The sequence below is a fragment of the Salvelinus alpinus genome, chromosome 2 (assembly GCF_045679555.1).
Source record: "Salvelinus alpinus chromosome 2, SLU_Salpinus.1, whole genome shotgun sequence".
Lineage (NCBI taxonomy): Eukaryota > Metazoa > Chordata > Actinopteri > Salmoniformes > Salmonidae > Salvelinus > Salvelinus alpinus.
In genome coordinates, this window is record NC_092087.1 from 98,927,944 (window position 1) to 98,951,214 (window position 23,271).

At 41.4% G+C, this 23,271-nt stretch overlaps 2 protein-coding genes across 4 annotated transcripts; both read left to right on the forward strand.

The window, feature by feature from the left end:
- Positions 1 to 10,731, forward strand: LOC139568388 (zinc finger protein 420-like). Of its 3 annotated transcripts, none has more exons than XM_071390172.1 (7): positions 1 to 150; positions 1,017 to 1,182; positions 3,913 to 4,335; positions 5,935 to 6,279; positions 8,029 to 8,433; positions 8,560 to 9,441; positions 9,955 to 10,731. In XM_071390172.1, the coding sequence occupies exons 1-7, from the start codon at positions 127 to 129 to the stop codon at positions 10,005 to 10,007; spliced, it is 2,298 nt and encodes a 765-aa protein (XP_071246273.1). In that variant the 5' UTR covers positions 1 to 126; the 3' UTR covers positions 10,008 to 10,731. The 3 variants fall into 3 exon arrangements, with proteins under 3 accessions (XP_071246273.1, XP_071246274.1, XP_071246275.1); XM_071390173.1 differs by having other exon boundaries at positions 8,032 to 8,433; XM_071390174.1 differs by having other exon boundaries at positions 67 to 646.
- A 5,818-nt stretch (positions 10,732 to 16,549) lies between these two features.
- On the forward strand, positions 16,550 to 23,107 carry LOC139568391 (zinc finger protein 135-like). Its single transcript, XM_071390177.1, has 3 exons — positions 16,550 to 17,062; positions 17,549 to 17,714; positions 21,773 to 23,107. The coding sequence occupies exons 1-3, from the start codon at positions 17,057 to 17,059 to the stop codon at positions 23,074 to 23,076; spliced, it is 1,476 nt and encodes a 491-aa protein (XP_071246278.1). The 5' UTR covers positions 16,550 to 17,056; the 3' UTR covers positions 23,077 to 23,107.
- Positions 23,108 to 23,271: the final 164 nt, after the last annotated feature.

The following is a 23,271-nucleotide window of genomic DNA, read 5'->3' on the forward strand; positions in this document are numbered from 1 at the left end:
GACGCCATAGAAAAATATGAACTGGTGGTGGCGGTAATGCAGAATGAGTCGGCAGGAGAGTCTAGTATGAACCGGAAGTTAGACCGGAAAGAGGAAATGACTAATGTAGCTAGCTGGTAGCTAACCATGAATATATTATTTAGTGTAGAGGTAAATATTGTCAATAATTCCTCAGGTTTCTATCAAACTGTAACGTTGGTAACACGCTAGTGTCCCAAAGAGCCTCCTGCTGATTTGAGGTAATGCGGATAGACAGAAGAATCTAACCCAGAAGATGGCCGGGATGAAAGAAGACGCTTCTGTTGATAGATAGCTAGTTTAGCTTGGTAGTGTGGGAAATGTGTCCGATATCATTTGATGTCGTTTAAATTAGACTTTGATATTGCCCAACTCGGACTATATAAGTGGAGTTAGCGATATTTTCAACGACCATTTCATACAGTTTTGCTATCTGGTCTAGGAAAGTAAATTATATAGCTACCGTTGGCCTAGCTAGTTAGCTAGCTGAGTTGTATAGAAAGTAATCCGCTAGCTAATGTGACCTCGTGGTGAACTGTCGGGGATTTGAGAAGAATCTGCTTTCGTTTAATTCAGTGACCCAACTCTTTCATAGGAAACTATTTCTGAAGAATTCACGATGAATGAGGTGAGAATGACTATAGCTAATGCTAAACCAGTCGGGATGGATATGCCTAAAGTGTTAGCTAGTTAGCTAATTCATTTAGCTATTTATTAAAGCGGCAATCATCAGTTGAAACAATCACATCTTGCTTCCCCTCTTTAAAGCTCATAAAAAGTTGAGGGATGGGCTGAAGAAATGTAACCACTCTCAAATTCATAAACAGGGCTATTGATGCAAGCACTGACCATCCATGATATGAAAATTATAGTTTTAACCATGTTTTGAGGTTATATAGTGTTTGTTTACATGTACTTTGTTTACAAACATCGGAGTAAAACAAGTTTAGATTTTGGGTTCTGATGGGTATATATAACTAATTCATTCTTTGTTTTAGGATTCTGCGGACCCGTCCAACCCCCCTCTCTCCTGCTCCACTGAACCCAACCCTCCAGAGTCACTGGTTCCTGACTCTAACCATAGAGACATCGACAACTGCAGTGAAATACCCAGATTTAACATTGTAGTCAAGGAGGAGGAAGACTGGGACATGGATAATACTGGTAAATGAACATGCTTAATTAATTAAATCTCAGAGATTATACAGTTCCATTCCATATATAGCAGTTTAATTGGTAACACTTTATTTGGATAGTCCACCTGTTGATTTTCTACAGCCTATCAGTAGCATGTCAACTAATACATTTACATAGTAATGGGCTGTACATAGCCCATCTGTAAATAGCCCATCCAACTACCTCATCCCCATTTTGTTTTTGCTCCTTTTCACCCCAGTATCTCAACTTGCACAATCATCTTCTGCACATCTATCACTCCAGTGTTTAATTGCTAAATTGTAATTACTTCGCAACTACGGCCTATTTATTGCCTTACCTCCCTAATCTTACCTCATTTGCACACACTGTATATAGACTTTTCTACTATATTATTGACTGTATGTTTGTTTATTCCATGTGTAACTCTGTGTTGTTGTTTGTGTCGCACTGCTTTGCTTTATCTTGGCCAGGTCGCAGTTGTAAATGAGAACTTGTTCTCAACTGGCCTACGTGGTTAAATAAAAAAATGTAAAAGTGAGGTAGGCCATAGAGGCGAATAATTACAATTTGGCATTAATACTGGAGTGATAGATGTGCAGATGATGTGCAATTATGTTTATATACTGTTTTACCGACTTCATATGTATATACTGTATTCTAGTCAATGCTCATCCTATTTAACTACTGCTGTACACACCTTTTCTATTCATGTACTGTCCATACTGTCTATACTCACCATTATATATAACTACTGTCTATACACACCATCCTATAATAACTACTGTCTATACACACCATCCTATAATAACTACTGTCTATACACACCATCCTATATAACTACTGTCTATACACACCATCCTGTATAACTACTGTCTATACACACCATCCTATATAACTACTGTCTATACACACCATCCTATATAACTACTGTCTATACACACCATCCTATAATAACTACTGTCTATACACACCATCCTGTATAACTACTGTCTATACACACCATCCTATAATAACTACTGTCTATACACACCATCCTATAATAACTACTGTCTATACACACCATCCTATATAACTACTGTCTATACACACCATCCTATAAAACTACTGTCTATACACACCATCCTATTTAACTACTGCTGTACACACCATCCTATATAACTACTGTCTGTACACACCATCCTATATAACTACTGTCTGTACACACCATCCTATATAACTACTGTCTGTACACACCATCCTGTATAACTACTGCTATACACACCATCCTATATAACTACTGTCTATACACACCATCCTATATAACTACTGTCTATACACACCATCCTATAATAACTACTGTCTATACACACCATCCTATATACCTACTGTCTATACACACCATCCTATAAAACTACTGTCTATACACACCATCCTATTTAACTACTGCTGTACACACCATCCTATATAACTACTGTCTGTACACACCATCCTATATAACTACTGTCTGTACACACCATCCTATAATAACTACTGTCTATACACACCATCCTATATAACTACTGTCTATACACACCATCCTATATAACTACTGCTATACACACCATCCTATATAACTACTGTCTATACACACCATCCTATATAACTACTGTCTATACACACCATCCTGTATAACTACTGTCTATACACACCATCCTATAATAACTACTGTCTATACACACCATCCTATAATAACTACTGTCTATACACACCATCCTATAATAACTACTGTCTATACACACCATCCTATAAAACTACTGTCTATACACACCATCCTATAATAACTACTGTCTATACACACCATCCTATATAACTACTGTCTATACACACCATCCTATAATAACTACTGTCTATACACACCATCCTGTATAACTACTGTCTATACACACCATCCTATAATAACTACTGTCTATACACACCATCCTATAATAACTACTGTCTATACACACCATCCTATATAACTACTGTCTATACACACCATCCTATATACCTACTGTCTATACACACCATCCTATAAAACTACTGCTGTACACACCATCCTATTTAACTACTGCTGTACACACCATCCTATATAACTACTGTCTGTACACACCATCCTATATAACTACTGTCTGTACACACCATCCTATAATAACTACTGTCTATACACACCATCCTATATAACTACTGCTATACACACCATCCTATATAACTACTGTCTATACACACCATCCTATATAACTACTGTCTATACACACCATCCTATATAACTACTGCTGTACACACCTTTTCTATTCATGTACTGTCCATACTGTCTATACTCACCATTCTATATAACTACTGTCTATAAACACCATTCTATATATATTCCGGACTGTTCTGATACATTTTGGTGGGATTTGTATGTATTGTTTTGTATTGTTAGGTAATACTGCACTGTTGGAGCTAGAAACATAAGCATTTAGCTTCACCTGCTATAACAACGGCAGAATACTCTGTGTAAACAACCAATAACATTTGATTTGATTTGATTTGGAGGTTTAAAATATCCCTCTGGTGGTTAACCTGGCACAGTTAGCCCTAAGCTATCTCATGGGAAAAGCTAACATGTAGCATTTTCAGGAAAAGTATGGATCCTATAATTTTACAGTATTTATTTTCTGTTTAGTCAGGAACAAACATTTTGACTCAGTCGGGGTGTTGATTAATTTGAGTTAATCCATACTCATGTCTTTACCACAGCAGAGAGACCTGACCACTGCTCTGACAGTGAAGGAAGTCCCTCTACATCAGGACTACCTGAACAACACCAGGGGAATCACACAGCTAAGAAGATTCACTTTTGTTCAGTGTGTGGAAAAAACTGTCACAAGTTATCAAAACTACAAATACATATGAGAACTCACACAGGAGAAAAACCGTACTCCTGCTCTGTCTGTGGGAAGCAATTCAGTGAGAAAGGAAACCTGAAAAAACACCAGACAATGCACACAGGAGAGAAGCTGTACAGTTGCTCCGTGTGCGGGGAAAGTTTCTCTTTATCGTCAAATCTTACCAAACACCAGAGAACGCACACAGGAGAGAGTCCAGTGTCTGTAGCTGTAGAAGAGTATGGTCTTACATCAGCACTGGTTATCAAAGAGGAGGAAGAGGATCCTGCTTTTGGTAAGTTAACCTCTCTAGGGTATGTGGGACGGTAGCGTCCCACCTCGTCAACAGCCAGTGAAACTGCAGGGCACCAAATTCAAAACAACAGAAATCCCATAATTTAAATTCCTCAAGCATACAAGTATTTTACACCATTTTAAAGCTACACTTGTTGTAAATCCAGCCAAAGTGTCCGATTTCAAAAAGGTTTTACGACGAAAGCACATCAAACAATTATGTTAGGTATGAGCCAAGTCACAGAAAAAGACAGCCATTTTTCCAGCCAAAGAGAGGAGTAACAAAAAGCAGAAATAGAGATAAAATTATTCACTAACCTTTGATGATCTTCATCAGATGACTCTCATAGGACTTCATGTTACACAATACATATGTTTTGTTCGGTAAAGTTCATATTTATATCCAAAAATCTGAGTTTAGGCAAGACGCTACTGTATTAAAATAAGACGCTACTGTATTAAAATAAGACGCTACCAAATTAAAATGATTTACTATGAAAATTACTATAAAATCAAACTTTCATTAAATCACACATGAAAGATACCAAATTAAAGCTACACTGGTTGTGAATCCAGCCAACATGTCAGAATTCAAATAGGCTTTTCAGCGAAAGCATATGATGCTATTATCTGAGCATAGCACTTATAGTAAACAAAAGAGAGAGAACATTTCAACCCAGCAGGCGCGACACAAAACGCAGAAATAAAAATATAATTCATGCCTTACCTTTGACGAGTTTCTGTTGTTGGCACTCCAATATGTCCCATAAACATCACAAATTGTCCTTTTTGTTCGATTAATTCCGTCGATATATATCCAAAATGTCCATTTTATTTGGCGCGTTTCATCCAGAAAAACACCGGTTCCAACTTGCTCAAACGTGACGACAAAATATCTCAAAGGTTACCTGTAAACTTTGCCAAAAAATGTCAAATTACTTTTGTAATACAACTTTAGGTATTTTTTTTACGTTAATAATCGATACAATTCAATACAGGATTAAAACGATATGTAGCATGCCTTCTGTTTGATTGAAGCGCATGTCCAGGACACCTGGAGTGCCTAAACTTCAAGATGGCCGTATTTCTTCATTACACAAAGGAATAACCTCAACCTATTTCTCACGACTGTTGACATCTAGTGGAAGCCGTAGGAACTGCAAGCAATTTGCTTAGAAATCTGGTTTCCCAATGAAAACTCATTGAAAAGACAGTGACCTCAACAACAACAAAAACATTGAATGGTTTGTCCTCGGGGTTTCGCTTGCTAAATAAGTTCTGTTATACTCACAGACATGATTCAAACAGTTTTAGAAACTTCAGAGTGTTTTTTTATCCAAATCTACTAATAATATGCATATCTTATCTCCTGGGGATGAGTAACTGGCAGTTGAATTTGGGTATGCTTTTCATCCAAACGTGGAAATGCTGCCCCCTACCCTAGAGAAGTTAAAGGGACTTATTCTGTAAGGGTTTGAATAGAAAAACATTTGTTTTTATCAATCTTTGTATTACTTTGTTATTCTAAGGGAAAAGTATATATCGTTACAGTTCCACATTTTTACATAGTTTTTCATTTCAATCCTATCTTATCCCACAGCAGAGAGACCTAACCACTGCTCTGACAGTGAAGGGAGTCCCTCTACGTCAGGACTACCTGAACAACACCAGGGGAATCACACAGCTAAGAAGATTCACTTTTGTTCAGTGTGTGGAAAAAACTGTCACAAGTTATCAAAGTTACAAATACATATGAGAACTCACACAGGAGAAAAACCTTACTCCTGCTCTGTCTGTGGGAAGCAATTCAGTGACAAAGGAAACCTGAAAAAACACCAGACGTTGCACACAGGAGAGAGTCAAGTGTCGGTGGCTGTAGAAGAGTGTGGTCTAACATCAGCACTGGTTATCAAAGTGAAAGAGGAGGAGGAGGATCCTGCTTTTGGTAAGTTAAAGGGACTTATTCTGTAAGGGCAGGAATTGCCTAACTTAAAAAAAAAAAAAAACTATCTTTGCATTATTTTCAGTTATTGAAAGGGAAAAAATATACAGTGGGGAGAAGAAGTATTTGATACACTGCTGATTTTGCAGGTTTTCCTACTTACAAAGCATGTAGAGGTCTGTAATGTTTATCATAGGTACACTTCAACTGTGAGAGACGGAATCAAAAATCCAGAAAATCACATTGTATGATTTTTAAGTAAATCATTTGCATTTTATTGCATGACATAAGTATTTGATACATCAGAAAAGCAGAACTTAATATTTGGTACAGAAACCTTTGTTTGCAATTACAGAGATCATACGTTTCCTGTAGTTCTTGACCAGGTTTGCACACACTGCAGCAGGGATTTTGGCCCACTCCTCCATACAAACCTTCTCCAGATCCTTCAGGTTTCGGGGCTGTCGCTGGGCAATACGGACTTTCAGCTCCCTCCAAAGATTTTCTATTGGGTTCAGGTCTGGAGACTGGCTAGGCCACTCCAGGACCTTGAGATGCTTCTTACGGAGCCACTCCTTACTTGCCCTGGCTGTGTGTTTCGGGTCGTTGTCATGCTGGAAGACCCAGCCACGACCCATCTTCAATGCTCTTACTGAGGGAAGGAGGTTGTTGGCCAAGATCTCGCGATACATGGCCCCATCCATCCTCCCCTCAATACGGTGCAGTCGTCCTGTCCCCTTTGCAGAAAAGCATCCCCAAAGAATGATGTTTCCACCTCCATGCCTCACGGTTGGGATGGTGTTCTTGGGGTTGTAGTCATCCTTCTTCTTCCTCCAAACACGGCGAGTGGAGTTTAGACTAAAAAGCTCTATTTTTGTCTCATCAGACCACATGACCTTCTCCCATTCCTCCTCTGGATCATCCAGATGGTCATTGGCAAACTTCAGACGGGACTGGACATGCGCTGGCTTGAGCAGGGGGACCTTGCGTGCACTGCAGGATTTTAATCCATGACGGCGTAGTGTGTTACTAATGGTTTTCTTTGAGACTGTGGTCCCAGCTCTCTTCAGGTCATTGACCAGGTCCTGCCGTGTAGTACTGGGCTGATCCCTCACCTTCCTCATGATCATTGATGCCCCACGAGGTGAGATCTTGCATGGAGCCCCAGACCGAGGGTGATTGACCGTCATCTTGAACTTCCATTTTCTAATAATTGCGCCAACAGTTGTTGCCTTCTCACCAAGCTGCTTGCCTATTGTCCTGTAGCCAATCCCAGCCTTCTGCAGGTCTACAATTTTATCCCTGATGTCCTTACACAGCTCTCTGGTCTTGGCCATTGTGGAGAGGTTGGAGTCTGTTTGATTGAGTGTATGGACAGGTGTCTTTTATACAGGTAACGAGTTCAAACAGGTGCAGTTAATACAGGTAATGAGTGGAGCACAGGAGGGCTTCTTAAAGAAAAACGAACAGGTCTGTGAGAGCCGGAATTCTTACTGGTTGGTAGGTGATCAAATACTTATGTCATGCAATAAAATGCTAATTAATTACTTAAAAATCATACAATGTGATTTTCTGGATTTTTGTTTTAGATTCCGTCTCTCACAGTTGAAGTGTACCAAATTACAGATCTCTACATGCTTTGTAAGTAGGAAAACCTGCAAAATCGGCAGTGTATCAAAATACTTGTTCTCCCCACTGTATATAGTTAGTTCCACATTACACATTGTTTATCCATCCCATCTTATCCCACAGCAGAGAGACATGACCACTGCTCTGAGAGCGAAGGGAGTCCCGCTACATCAGGACTACCTGAACAACACCAGGGGAATCACACAGCTAAGAAGATTCACTTTTGTTCAGTGTGTGGAAAAAACTGTCACAAGTTATCAAAACTACAAATACATATGAGAACTCACACAGGAGAAAAACCTTACTCCTGCTCTGTCTGTGGGAAGCAATTCAGTGACAAAGGAAACCTGAAAAAACACCAGACAATGCACACAGGAGAGAAGCTGTACAGTTGCTCCGTGTGCGGGGAAAGTTTCTCTTCATCGTCAAATCTTACCAAACACCAGAGAACGCACACAGGAGAGAGTCATGGTCTTATACCAGCACTGGTTATCAAAGTGAAAGAGGAGGAGGAGGATCCTGCTTTTGGTAAGTTAAAGGGATTTATTCTGTAAGGGGTTGAATAGAAGAAAAAAAAATGTATACATAACTTTTAAAACTATAGTGACAATTCCACATTTTCGCATCGTTTATCCATCCAATCTTATCCCACAGCAGAGAGACATGACCACTGCACTGACAGTGAAGTGAGTCACTCTACATCAGGAGAACCTAAATCAAAACAGGAGAATCACACAGCAAAGAGCTCTCACTGCTGTTCAGTGTGCGGAAGAGATTGCCAAAAGCTATCATCACTGCTAATACATATGAGAATACACACAGGAGAAAAGCCATACCCTTGCTCTGTGTGTGGAAAGCAGTTTCGTGTAAAAAGACATCTTCAAGACCACCAGAAAGTGCACACTGGAGAGAAACCTTACGTCTGCTCCAAATGTGACAAGAGGTTTGGTTTCGCATCAGCCTTGAAAAGGCACCAGTGGTTACACGCAGAAGAGAAACCTTACTCCTGCTCTGTGTGTGGGAAGGGTTTTGGCCGTCCAGATCAGTTAAAGGACCACTCTCTGCAACACGCAGGGAAACCCCACTGCTGTTCTGTGTGTGGGAAGTGTTTCAGCCGTCCAGATCAGTTAAAGGACCACTCTCTGCAACATGCAGGGAAACCCCACTACTGTTCTGTGTGTGGGAAGTGTTTCAGTGAGAAGGGGTATCTTGAAGACCACCAGTCAGTGCACACTGGAGAGAAACGACACCCTTGCCCTGTCTGCAAGAAGAGTTTTGTAAGATTAGCAGGCCTTAAAGTCCACCACAGATATCATACAGGAGAGAAACCTTACAACTGTGCTAAATGCGGCCAGAGCTTCATTAGTTCTCAAAAACTTCAGAGACACCAGAAAACACATGTTGGTTTACCACCTGTTGAGTTTCAAAACCCTGTTCCAATTGAAGGAGAGAGGGAGGGAGAAGATGAGGAAGAGGAAGTTGGTGGTCTGATTAATTCAGATGGAGAAGAGGTTGGTTGGGATCTTCATCGTCTCGGTAAGTGGAAGCAGAACAGCCATGAATAACATTAATACAATATTGACTTTGAATGAACATCGCTCTTTTATTTAAAAATCCAATGCCGCCATTTTTAACTCCATATGAAATCATTTCTGGGTAAAAAGTAAGTACCTTACTGTGATTGTTTTCAATTAAAATGGTAAAAAATAAACAAGCAACATCTCAAGCAAGGGTTTTGCTGGGACTGTCAGAGTTGTCTGAGTAGGGAGGGGTAACTGAAAACTAGCTGTTATTAGCAGAGAGGTTTGGAACTCTCTTATTGGTCTGTTAACTACTTTACCGTCTGGTGATGTCACCAGGCAGGCCAAAACTCCATCCCACCAAAACAGGCTGAAATGTCAAAATTCAAACAGCTCTTGCACTAAAAGGGTATTAACATAATTTCACAGTATTTTTCCAACCTCATAGTGTGGAAATGTGTATAAAAGACAGGAAATCACATTTTTGACTACACTGGACCTTTTAACCTATGTTTTCTCATTCACACAGATGAGCGTTCGGAGGGGAGAGCCTCTACATCAGGAGAACCTAAAGAAACCTAGGGGAATCTCAAAGCTCAGAGATACAGTTGCTCTGTGTGTGGGAAAGACTGGCAACGGTTATTTGATCTGAAAAGACAAAATGACAATGCACACAGGAGAGAAATCGTACAGCTGTTCTGTGTGTGGGAAGAGTTTTAGACGAGCAGACCTATTGAAACAACACTTCTGGACATACAAAGGAGACGCAGGGTAGAAACCTTACCCCTGTTCTGTTTGTGGGAAGGGTTTAGCAAGATAAGACCTTTAAAATGCACAATAGAGTTCATACAGAAGAGAAACCTTACAGCTGTGCTGAATGTGGCCAGAGCTTTTTGTCATAGTTTGTACATCTGCATTGTTATATTGCTTATATAGGTCTATCTCATTAGTATCTTATTAATAATTTTAGGTAATATAAGAATGATGCATTTAATTGTTTTTCCTTACTTTGTGTGTTATAATTATCTCTGGTGATTTTCTCCATGAGGGTGGTGAGATAGAGACCCAACAACATATTATATTATAGTATCCCTTCCTCGTAACCATGTTTGCCAGTGACAGTCTCTTCCCGTTCAAATATTTTTGTTCATCAAAAAGTTCAGTAATATACCCATGTAATTCCAGCTCATATTGCAGGGGTTGTTTTCCCTTTTTCAGTGCGTCTGTCCGTCTATAAAAGTGAATCCTTGTGATTGTATTGTCCTTCCTTTTTAGGCCTAATAAAATACTTCAAATAGCAGGCTAACCGCTGAGTCTGGGTTTCTGTCTTTCTCTGCGGTTAAGGCCTCAACATCATCTGAATTTCTGTCGCTGTCCATTTCGGGAATTGCTGTATGAACAGGCCTCATCGCAGCTCGTTTTCTTGCAGTTGCTTATACTTAAGAGCTAAGTGTTAATTATAAAAGAACAATCATTTTGTGAATTTACTGAACGTGAATGTACTAATGTGTGTGTGTATGGCTTCAAAAGTTAAAACTCATGTCGACGTTCATTATTATTGAAGGAGAATGCCGTTCTCATCCAGTTAGACAAATCCACAAGGAGTCAGTAGAAACCATCCTTATTGAAGCTAGTCGGCCATCCGCTCCACTCTCGGACAGATTCATGTGTAGACCCTAAAAGTTTGTGTGCAACATTTGTCACCGTTTATAGTTCATTTTAATGTATTGTTTACAGTTATATTGTAGTGGCTTTGCTGGCATTCATCTAAAAAAAAATTGTTTTCCCCAACAAGGTTGACATGGTGAAGTCACCACTGGACAACATTATTATTGAGACCTGTAGCTACACGTTGCATGTTGTCCAGGATGAACATGTGACTAAATCCAATGGATCTTTCAAATCTCCACGGTAACAGAGAGCAGGAGGTGCCATTTGACAGAGAAGCCTTGAGTGACAGAATGGACTCTTTCTCGTGAATGTCCCAGCCCCCTTATTATCTCAACCAATCATGGGCTGCTTCTTCTTCGATGAGGTTTAACAGCAGTTGGCATCCAGTAATTGCTGCATTACCGCCACCTACTGGACGGGAGTATAACTCCCTTATACTTTGCTTGGGATAGGGAATTTGTTTATTTTTCCATCTAACACTCAGTAAAATAGAAAAGGAAACACCACCCTACTCCACTATTTAAATCTATTTAGTCCTACTTCAGGTCAACAGCCTGAAAGGATGGGACACCACCACTTAACACACCCTGGAACTTTTCTGATGTCAAGTCTCTCACACACAAATACCTCTGCAGCTGCCACCACAACCTCTATTTTCTGTGACTTACGTTACATCCCTTCAATGCAGTTGATAACCATTGCTATAAATGCTAAAAATCTAATCTTTCTTAATAAACATATACAGTACCAGTCAAAAGTTTGGACACACCTACTCATTCAAGGCTTTTTCTTTATTTGTACTAATTTCTACATTGTAGAATAACAGTAAAGACATAAAAACTATGAAATGACACATGGAATCATGTAGTAACCAAAAAAGTGTTAAATAGATCAAAATGTATTTTATATTTGAGATTCTTCAAAGTAGCCACCCTTTGCCTTGCTAACAGGGTTGCACACTCTTGACATTATCTCAACCAGCTTCATGAGGTAGTCACCTGGAATGCTTTTCCAACAGTCTTGAAGGAATCCCCACGTATGCTGAGCACTTGTTGGCTGCTTTTCCTTCACTCTGCGGTCCATCTCATCCCAAACCATCTCTATTGGGTTGAGGTCGGGTGATTGTGGAGGCCAGGTCATCTGATGGAGCACTCCATCATAGGAGATTCGATTGACTGCTCTAACTTCTGCCCCCTCAATCTCCTTCCCCCTTACAGGGCACTCCAGGAACTCAGGATCGTGATCCCAACCACAATTGCCACACTGTCGTCCTTCTACACACCGTTCTTCCTTATACACTTGAAACACGGCCAGATCCTTTACTTCCTCTGGAGTGGTTTGGGAATGAAAGCTCTTACAGTGTATCTGACATAACCAGGCTTCACATGTGTAGGTAGATGCTCTTCATCATAAAACAACAGGATCGACAGACTTTCTTCTGTTTCTCCATTCACCCAGCGGGTCAGACGCCGGGAACCAACCACACCAGGAATTGTCTTCATGTATTCAACCTGAACATCCGTCTCCACCCCAGATGACCTCCTCTGACTGGTGTTCTACTCCCAAGTTCAAAGCACGATACTTCTGTTGTCCGGATTCTCTTGAAGCCCACTGCAAACTTCCTCTGTTCTTCAGAAATACAACGAATCAAAATAAGACCACTCCTGGTCACTCTGACAGACTCCACTTTTCCCGGTGCGTATTTCAACATTTTAAACACCTCAAACGGGTTTCTCTACATATGCATCCTCACTCAACAAATGCATCTGAACAAGAAGCGAATCGTTATCATTCATAGACGTTTACCTCCACTCCAATTTTAGACAATTTCATTGTTGTTCCAGTTTTTTTTCTCGACACTACTGTTGTCGATTCAGGACATTAATCTTCAACCAACTTTGAACTTTGAACTCAGCGCCCCCTAATCTAATCCACCTGCTTTTCCCTGTTTGACAGTTGGGATGAAGTGCTAATACAAACATCACCACCAATCACGGCGAGGCAAGACTCTGGATTTTCTCTGCGTCTAAACAGCTTTGTGATTTCACATTTTTTATTTATATTTACATATTATATACGGGTTTGTTATTAAGGTACATGAAAAGTTGACATGTTATATAGGAGTTTGTTATTAAGGTACATGAAAAGTTGACATGTTCAAGAAGGCATTTCTGGAACAAGAAAAAACAACAATTGGTTGACGTTCAAACGCCTCTCCTGTGAAATTGTGACATTGCGTCATTCGCCCAGCTTCCTGTAACGGGGCACATTGATGTGCTCCTGAACTGGTGGGGAAGGTAGGAAGTAAGAGCAGCCAGCTTCCTGTAACGGGGCACATTGATGTGCTCCTGAACTGGTGGGGAAGGTAGGAAGTAAGAGCAGTAATGTGTTGGAGTGAAAAGTGGTGACGAGAAGAAGATGAAAAACCATGTTCCTGGTGCTTCTGTTAGGTTGAGGGGAGTCGCCACTGGTGTCCCAATATCTCTGTCCACAGATGATATTAAAGAACATGTGAAGGGAGGCAGAGAGATTGAGGCCAGAAGGTTCATCAGTAGGAAAGAGGGTCAAAGAAGTGAAAGCTTATCAGTGCTGCTCAGACATGTACAGAGAGGATTCATCAGTTTCAATGTCAGAGAATTTGGCCCTATTGCAGTGTTTTAAATGCCAAAGAATGGAACATGTAGCTGTTCAATGTAAAGGAAGGAAACGATGTGCCAAGTGTGAAGGGGAACATGATTACTGCAATGTGAAGGTTGTGTTGTAATTGTGTGTGGGGGAGGGAGGGACATTGTTGTAACGATTCTCGTGGGCTGAAGGAAGAGTGGACCAAGGTGTTTAAAGTGTTCATGATTTAATCAAAAAAAAAAAAAAAACATCTGACAAAAACAACAAACAGGAGAACGAAAGCGAAACAGTTCTGGCTGGTGCAGACACAAAACAGAAAACAACTACCCACAAAAGACAGGTGGGAAAAGGCTACCTAAGTATGATTCTCAATCAGAGACAACGGTAGACAGCTGCCTCTGATTGAGAACCACACCCGGCCAAACACATAGAAATAGAAAACATAGAACTAAAACATAGAATGCTCACCCCAACTCACGCCCTGACCAACCAAAATAGAGACATAAAAAGGATCTCTAAGGTCAGGGCGTGACAATTGTGCAGCGTTTGGTAGATGCCAGGTGCAGAAAGAGGCTCAGAGATATAAAATGAGTCATGATGTCGGGGCCGGTGTTTCTGCTGGTCCTGACATGGGTTCCAGGACACTTTGATAATGAATCAAGTTGACGTCATAGCTTTTATTGGTAAGGTTATCAATACGACTCAAGTTGACTTCATAGCTTTTATTGGTAAGGTTATCAATACGACTCAAGTTGACTTCGTAGCTTTTATTGGTAGGTTATCAATACGGCTCGGGTTGTGGAAAGCAGAAATGCCAGATTGAAGGTTATTGTGGAGACAGAGAGATATTGGGGGTAACAGATGTTACTGTTGAAATGGTTCTTGACATGCTGAACAATACTAAGGGGTGTTTCAGTATGATATACAGTGCCTTCGGATAGTATTCAGACCCCTTGACTTTTTCCACATTTTGTTAAGTTACAGCCTTATCTAAAAATTTATGAAATAAAGAAAAATTTCCTCACAATACCCCATAATGACAAAGCAAAAATATGTTTTTAGACATTTTAGCAAATAAAAACAAAACAGAAATATCTCATTTACATAAGTATTCAGACCCTTTGCTAAGAGACTCGCAATTGAGCTCAGATGCATCCTGTTTCCATTGCTCAACCTTGAGATGTTTCTACAACTTGATTGGAGTCCACCTGGGGTAAATTCAATTGACTGGACATGATTTGGAAAGGCACACACCTGTCTATATAAGGTCTCACAGTTGACAGTGCATGTCAGAGCAAAAACCAAGCCATGAGGTTGAAGGAATTGTCCGTAGAGCTCCGAGACAGGATTGTGTTGAGGCACAGATCTGGGGAAGGATACCACAAAAATGTCTGCAGCATTGAAGATCCCCAAGAACACACTGGCCTCCATCATTCTTAAATAGAAGTTTGGAGCTGCCAAGACTCTTCCTAGAGCTGGCTGCCCGGCCAAACTGAGCAATCGGGAGAGAAGGGCCTTGGTCAGGGAGGTGACCAAGAACCTGATGGTCACTCTGATAGAGCTCTAGAGTTCCTCTGTGGAGATGAGAGAACCTTCCAGAAGAACAACCATCTTTGCAGCACTCCACCAATCAGGCCCTTATGGTAGAGTGGCTAGACGGAAGCCACTCCTCACAGCCCACTTAGAGTTTTCCATAAGGCTCCTAAAAACTAAAAACAAGACTCTCTACTCTGATGAAAACCAAGATTGAACTCTTTGGCCTGAATGCCAAGTGTCACATCTGGAGACAACCTGGCACCATCCCTACGGTGAAGAATGGTGGTGGCAGCATCATGCTGTGGGGATGTTTTTCAGCGGCAGGGACTGTGAGACTAGTCAGAAACGAGGCAAAGATGAACGGAGCATAGTACATAGAGATCCTTGATGAAAACCTGCTCCAGAGCGCTCAGGACCTCAGACTCAGGTGAAGGTTCACCTTCCAACAGGACAATGACCCTAACCACACAGCCAAGACAACACAGGAGTGGCTTCGGGACAAGTCAATGTTCTTGAGTGGCCCAGCCAGAGACCGGACTTGAACCCAATCAAACAACTCTGGAGAGACCTGAAAGCTGCGCAGCAACGCTCTCCATCCAACCTGACAGAGCTTGAGAGTATTTCCAGAGAGGAATGGGAGAAACTCCCCAAATACAGGTGTGCCAAGCTTGTTGCGTCATACCCAAGAAGACTTGAGGCTGTAATCGCTGTCAAAGGTGCTTCAACAAAGTACTGAGTAAAGGGTCTGAATACTTATGTAAATGTGGTGATTATTCATTTATTTTAAAATAAATCTGTAATATTTCAGTTGTTTTTTTATATACATTTCCAAAATGTTCTAAAAACCTGTTTTTGCTTCGACATTATGGGGTATTGTGTGTTTAGATTGATGAGTGAAAAAAATGATTTCATACATTTTAGAATATGGCTGTAACGTAACAAAAGGTGGAAAAGTCAAGGGGTCTGAATACTTTCCCAGTGTACTGTAGATTTAGTTTAATGGGGTAGGAGGGTTTGGGAGTGTTTTGGGGGGGGGGGGGGGTAGAAGTTAGTATTTGGTTGTTATGATATTTTCATGGTGGTACAGAATTGGTCAGATCATGATTGATCGTACATTCCAGCACAGTAGGTGGCGGCATGCACTTAAACGTTTGTTTGCGGACCGCCATGACGCCATAGAAAAATATGAACTGGTGGTGGCGGTAACGCAGAATGAGTCGGCAGCAGAGTCTAGGACGGACCGGAAATAAGACCGGAAGCAGGAAGACACTAATGTAGCTAGCTGGTAGCTAACCATGCATATATTATTAATTGTACCGGTAAAAATGTTCAATATGTTCAAACTGTAACGTTAGTAACAAGCTAGTGTCCCGTAGAGCCTTCTGCTGTTTTGCAGATTGACAGAAGAATCTAACCCGGAAGCTGGCCTGGAAGAAAGAATATGCTCATGTTGATAGCTAGCAAACATTAGATGAGTTAGTTTGCTAGTGTGAAATGTGTCTGATATCATTTGATACCGTTTAAATTAGACTGATATTGCCCAACCTGGACTATATACGTGGAGCTAGCGATATTTTCAACGACCATTTCATATAGTTTTGTTATCGGGTCTAAAGTAAATTATCGCTATCGTTGGCCTAAATAGTTAGCTAACTGAGTTGTCGAATAGTTTTGTATGGAAAGTAATCCGCTAGCTAATGTGACCTCGTGGTGAACTGTCGGGGATTTGACAGGAATCTGCTTTAGTTTAATTCAGTGAGCCAACTCTTTCATAGGAAACTATTTCTGAAGAATTCACGATGGAGGTGAGAATGACTATAACTAATGCTAAACCAGTCGGGATGGATATGCCTAAAGTATTAGCTAGTTAGCAAAATCATTTAGCTATTTATTAAAGCGGCAATCATAAGTTGAAACAATCACAAAGCGTCTTGCTTCCCCTCTTAAAAGCTCATAAAAAGTTGAGGGATGGGCTGAAGAAATGTAACCACTCTCAAATTCATAAACAGGGCTATTGATGCAAGCACTGACCATCCATGATATGAAAATGATCGTTTTAACCATGTTTTGATGTTATATAGTGTTTGTTTACATTTACTTTGTTTACAAACATCAGAGTAAAACAAGTTTAGATTTTGGGTTCTGATGGGGCATCACAGTTGAACTACGCTCATGAGGCATTTATAAGTTATATTCTTCAAGAATCAATGGGTATATAGAAGTAATTCATATGTCATGAAATGAATGTAGCAACCACAGATTGCCCCTTTAACTCTTATTCTTTGTTTTAGGATTCTGCGGACCCGTCCAACCCCCCTCTCTCCTGCTCCACTGAACCCAACCCTCCAGAGTCACTGGTTCCTGACTCTAACCATAGAGACATCGACAACTGCAGTGAAATACCCAGATTTAACATTGTAGTCAAGGAGGAGGAAGACTGGGACGTGGATAATACTGGTAAATAAACATGCTTAATTAATTAAATCTCAGAGATTATACAGTTCCATTACACACATAGCAGTTTAATTTTAAATCCACCTGTAATTTCTCTACAGACTATCAGTAGCATGTCAACTATCTATCTACTAGCTCTCTAACCTTACCCTTATTCTAAACATAACCCCAACCTAACATTGGCAAGCAGTTTCTTATCAACAGAAGAGTTTGTTGATAGTCTATCTACAGATGGTCACACTATCTGTTTAATTCAATAAAAGGTGAATTGTTTATGGAATAAAAACACAGGACAATGACCGATAATAGCTAGAAAATAGTAATACATTTTGTTTACCCCTGAATTCTTCCATGTCATTTCAGCCATGACACCCACCATCACAATGATTCTTATGAAATGGTGTCTGTAGGTAGTAACAGGTAAGATTAGCATTCCTGCAACATTATTTTGTTGAAATTACATTTCATCTTTGAGAAATTAAGCTAATTGATTGCATCCAAATTGGCCCTTTTGATTTATAGGATTCACGTAATAGTCAATAAATACCAACATCTGATCTGGACCAAACCTATTCCTACCATTGAGTAAGATGCACTACATGGACATACTGTTAATTAGTGGAGTTGGCTAATTAAGCCGCACCCGACAGGTGTATAAAATCAGGCAGGGCCTCCCAAGTGGTGCAGCAGTATAAGGCAGTGCATCGCTAGCTGTGTCACCTACTGATCCTGGTTCGTTCCCAGGCCGCGACCGGGAGACCCATAAGGTGTCGCACAATTGACCCGGGTTAGGGGAGAGTTTGGCCGGCCGTGTTGTCCTTGTCCCATCGCGCTCTAACGACTCCTGTGGCAGGCCCGGGCGCAATGCACGCTAACACGGTCGCCAGGTGTACGGTGTTTCCTCCAGCACATTGGTGCGGCTGGTTTCCGGGTTAAGCGAGCAGTGTGTCAAGAAGTAGTGTGGCTTGGTGGTGTCATGTTTTTCGGAGGACGCATGGCTCTCGAACTTCGCCTCTCCCGAGTCAGTACGGGAGTTGCAGCGATGGGACAAGACTGTAACTACCAATTAGATATTGACGAAAAAGGGGTAGAAAAATAAAACATGTAAAATGAAATTGAAAACATTTATAAAATAAAATCAGTCACATAGCCATGCAATCTCCATAAACAAACATTGGTAGTAGAATGGCCCGTACTGAAGAGCTCAACTGCCCCGGTCAATTGTAAGTGCTGTTATTGTGAAGTGCAAACGTCTAGGAGCAACAACGGCTCAGCTGTGAAGTGGTAGACCACACAAGCTCACGGAACGGGCCTGCCGAGTGCTGTAGCACGTAAAAATCGTCTTGTCCTCAGTTGCAACACACACTACCGAGTTCCAAACTGCCTCTGGAAGCAACGTCAGCACAAGAACTATTCGTCGGGAGCTTCATGAAATGGGTTTCCATGGCCGAGCAGCCACACACAAGCCTAAGATCCCCATGCGCAATGCCAAGCGTCGGATGGAGTGGTGGAAAGCTCGCTGCCATTGGACTCTGGGGCAGTGGAAACGTGTTTTCTGGAGTGATGAATCACGCTTCCCAATCTGGCAGTCCGACGGACTAATTTGGGTTTGAGAACGCTACCTGTCCGAATGCATAGTACCAACTGTAAAGTTTGGTGGAAGTGAGTCCATATCAAAGTGAGGCCATATTAATGGCCATGATTTTGGAATGGGATGTTCAATCAGCTGTCCACATACTTTTGACCATGTAGTGTATGAGAAATCCAATATATAATGATTAATAGGCACCAACCGACCCCCCAATGCCAATCTCACCTTAACCAGTGTACAGTATCAGTTCTCTGTCTGACAAGTAGTACGAAGTAGCGGCTTGGAGTATTGCTTCTCCGTACTATGTAATGCATTCCCTGTGAATCTGGTGATGTTTTTTTCCCTCTGTTCGTTGAAATTAACCATTTAAATAACTTGCATTATTTACCATAAATTTGTGTGCAAGTACCAGGTTTTTCCCACCAGATGCCGCTGTTCCTGCTGCTGCCACATCATTGTATACATTTTACTGGTCTCCTGTGTTTATTAAATGGATCAAAACATTTTCCTTGCAACTTTGGGTAGAAAACCAATAGCTTTTGATCATGATGAAAATAAATTGTGTGGTCATCCTCACAAGTCAAGCCAGTTTGTCCATCTCTTAGCAGCCGGATGCCGTAACCAAACTCTAGTGGGCAAAACCTGGTTCTTCCACAATAATTAATGTCAAATAATGCAAGCATTTTCAATGGCAATTTTGTCTGAACAGGGAATGCATTACAAAGAACGAATAAGCAATACTCCAAGCCGCAGTTCTTGTCAGACATACAGGGGCTTGCAAAAAAACAGAACTTGAGTATCATAACTATTCACCCCGCCAAAGTCAGTACTTTGTAGGCTTGGCACATCTAACCACTGGGATTTTTGCCCATTCTTCAAGGCAAAACTGTTCCAGCTCCTTCAAGTTGGATGGGTTCCGCTGGTGTACAGCAATCTTTAAGTCATACCACAGCTTCTCAATTGGATTGAGGTCTGGGCTTTGACTAGGCCATTCTAAGACCAAACCACTCAAGTGTTGCTTTAGCAGTATACTTAGGGTCATTGTCCTGCTGGAAGGTGAACCTCCATCCCAGTCTCAAATCTCTGGAAGACTGAAACAGGTTTCCCTCAAGAATTTCCCTGTATTTGGTGCCATCCATCATTCCTTTCATTCTGACCAGTTTCCCAGTCCCTGCCGATGGAAAAACATGGTGTTCTCGGGGTGATGAGAAATGTCGGGTTTTCGCCAGACATAGCGTTTTCCTTGATGGCCAAAAAGATCAATTTTAGTCTCATCTGACCAGAGCACCTTCTTTCATATGTTTGGGGAGTCTCCCACATGTCTTTTGGCGAACACCAAATGTGTTTGCTTATTTTTTTCTTTAAGCAGTGGCTTTTTTATGGCCACTCTTTTGTAAAGCCCAGCTCTGTGGAGTGGACGGCTTAAAGTGGTCCTATGGACAGATACTCCAATCTCCGCTGTGGAGCTTTGCAGCTCCTTCAGGGTTATCTTTGGTCTCTTTGTTGCCTCTCTGATTAATGCCCTCCTTGCCTGGTCTGTGAGTTTTGGTGGGCGGCCCTCTCTTAGCAGGTTTGTTGTGGTGCCATATTCTTTCTATTTTTTAAATAATGGATTTAATGATCCGTTGGATGTTCAAAGTTTCTGATATTTTTTTATATCTCAACACCTTCTCCACAACTTTGTCCCTGACCTGTTTGGAGAGCTCCTTGGTCTTCATGGTGCCGCTTGCTTGGTGGTGCCCCTTGCTTAGTGGTGTTGCAGACTCTGGGGCCTTACAGAACAGGTGTGTATATCTGAGATCATGGGACACTTAGATTGCACACAGGTGGACTTGATTTAAATAATTATGTGACTTCTGAATGTAATTGGTTGCACCAGATATTATTCTGGGGTTTCATAGCAAAGGTCGTGAATACATATGCATGCACCACTTTTCAGTTTTTTATTTTTTAGAAACAAGTAATTTTTTTTCACTTCACCAATTTGGACTATTTTGTGTCTGTCCGTTACATGAAACCCCCCCAAAAATCTATTTAAATTACAGGTTGTAATGCAACAAAATAGGAAAAACACCAAGGGGGTGAATACTTTTCAAGGCACTGTAAAGAACTGATACTGTAACACTGGCTGTCTGGGTGAGATTGGTGTCTGCGGTGTATGGTCAGGGCGTGACAGGGTGAGATTGGTGTCTGCGGATGACTTTTGACCATTTTAATTGGACGTCCGGAACTATATTTACTGAAAATCATATGAATCACTTAAATTAGAAAGGCCAATTTGGGTGCAATCAAATGAGCTGAATTTCTCAGAGATCAAATTACATCTGAACAAAAAATAATGTATCAAACGCTTCTCTTTTCTGTTAGTAACTATAGAAACGATTTCAGAACAATCTCAGAGGGCGGGTGTTGAAAGCCTTTTTCGTGTGTTTTTTGAGGTTGAATGACCCCCCCCCCTCTTATTTTCCAGTTGAAAGAGGAGAGAGTTCTAACTCTAGTGATGGGGCACCAGCAGAACCTGAACAGCACCAGGAGAATCCTACGGCTAAGAAGCTTTGGCGCTGCCCAGAATGTGGTATAGAGATCGCTCACCCATCTAATTTCAACAGACACCTGAGAACACACACAAAACCTGCTAAGGAGTCTTCCGTCTGTCCAGTATGTGGAAAAGATTTTGTTCACCCCTCCAAACTGAAGAGACACCTCCGAACACATACAGGAGAGAAGCCTTACCAGTGCTCTGTGTGCGGGAAGCGATTCACACTGAAGCCCCACCTGGAAAGACATCAGATGACTCACCCTGGAGAGAAGCAGCCAGACGCGACAAAGAAGCACCCGTGCTCCGATTGTGGAAAGGAATGTTTCTCTGCATATGAACTGAAGATGCACATGAGAAAGCACACAGGGGAGAGACCTCACCAGTGCTCCTACTGCGAGATGAGCTTTGGCTGTAAGGGAACTCTATCGAGACACGTACGACGCCATACAGGAGCACCCACACCAAAACCTTACCAATGCTCACAGTGTGGGAAGAGATACGAGTCACCATCGAGGCTGAGGCAGCATCAGACTATGCACACTGGAGAGAAACCTTACGAGTGCTCTGATTGCGGGAGGGGTTTCGCTTCGACCAAAGGTCTTCGCAAACGTCAATGCAGCCATGCCAGTAACCATAGCAACCCGTGTACACTGGGAATTTCAGATACGGCGTCATCAGGCAGTCGAACTATGAATATCAAGATCGAAGACGAGGAACAGGAGCTGGCAATTAATGTCAAAGAGGAGGAGGAGGAAATTAGTGTTTTTGTCTATGCTGATAGAGAGAAACCTTACCAGTGTACATCCTGTAAAAATACCTTTGTTCACCGTAGCTCTCTAGCAAGACACAAAAAATCCCACACTAGTGCCGCACAATACAGCTGCTCAGAATGTGGGAAGGAATTCAGCCAATCGTGTACTTTCAAGATACACATGCAACAGCACACCGGAGAGAACCCGTACCACTGCTCTCAGTGTGATAAGAGTTTCTCAGCTTCACCACTCCACAAAAGACACCAACGAGTTCACACTAAGGCGAAACCTCACCCCTGCTCTCTCTGCAGAGAGAAATTCTCCTCATCAGCAAATCAGTCCTGTCTCCATGCCGGAGCTGTGACTAGCCTGAGCCAAGCTCCTGGACAGGGATCACGGCAGCAGGTGTCTGCAGCGGTAGAGGAGTCTGTTGTACTGGATGTCAAAGTGAAAGATGAGGAAGATCCTGCTTTTGGTGAGTAAAAGTGTTTATTTTGTACTGTAGCTTTGATGTTTAATGGGTCCATACTTGTGACCTCTTGCTTAAGCTTTAACCATGAGAAAACGTAGCCCTATGCTAACACGACCAGCTGACAACATGAGAAAACGTAGCCTTATGCTAACACGACCAGCTGACAACATGAGAAAACGTAGCCTTATGCTAACACGACCAGCTGA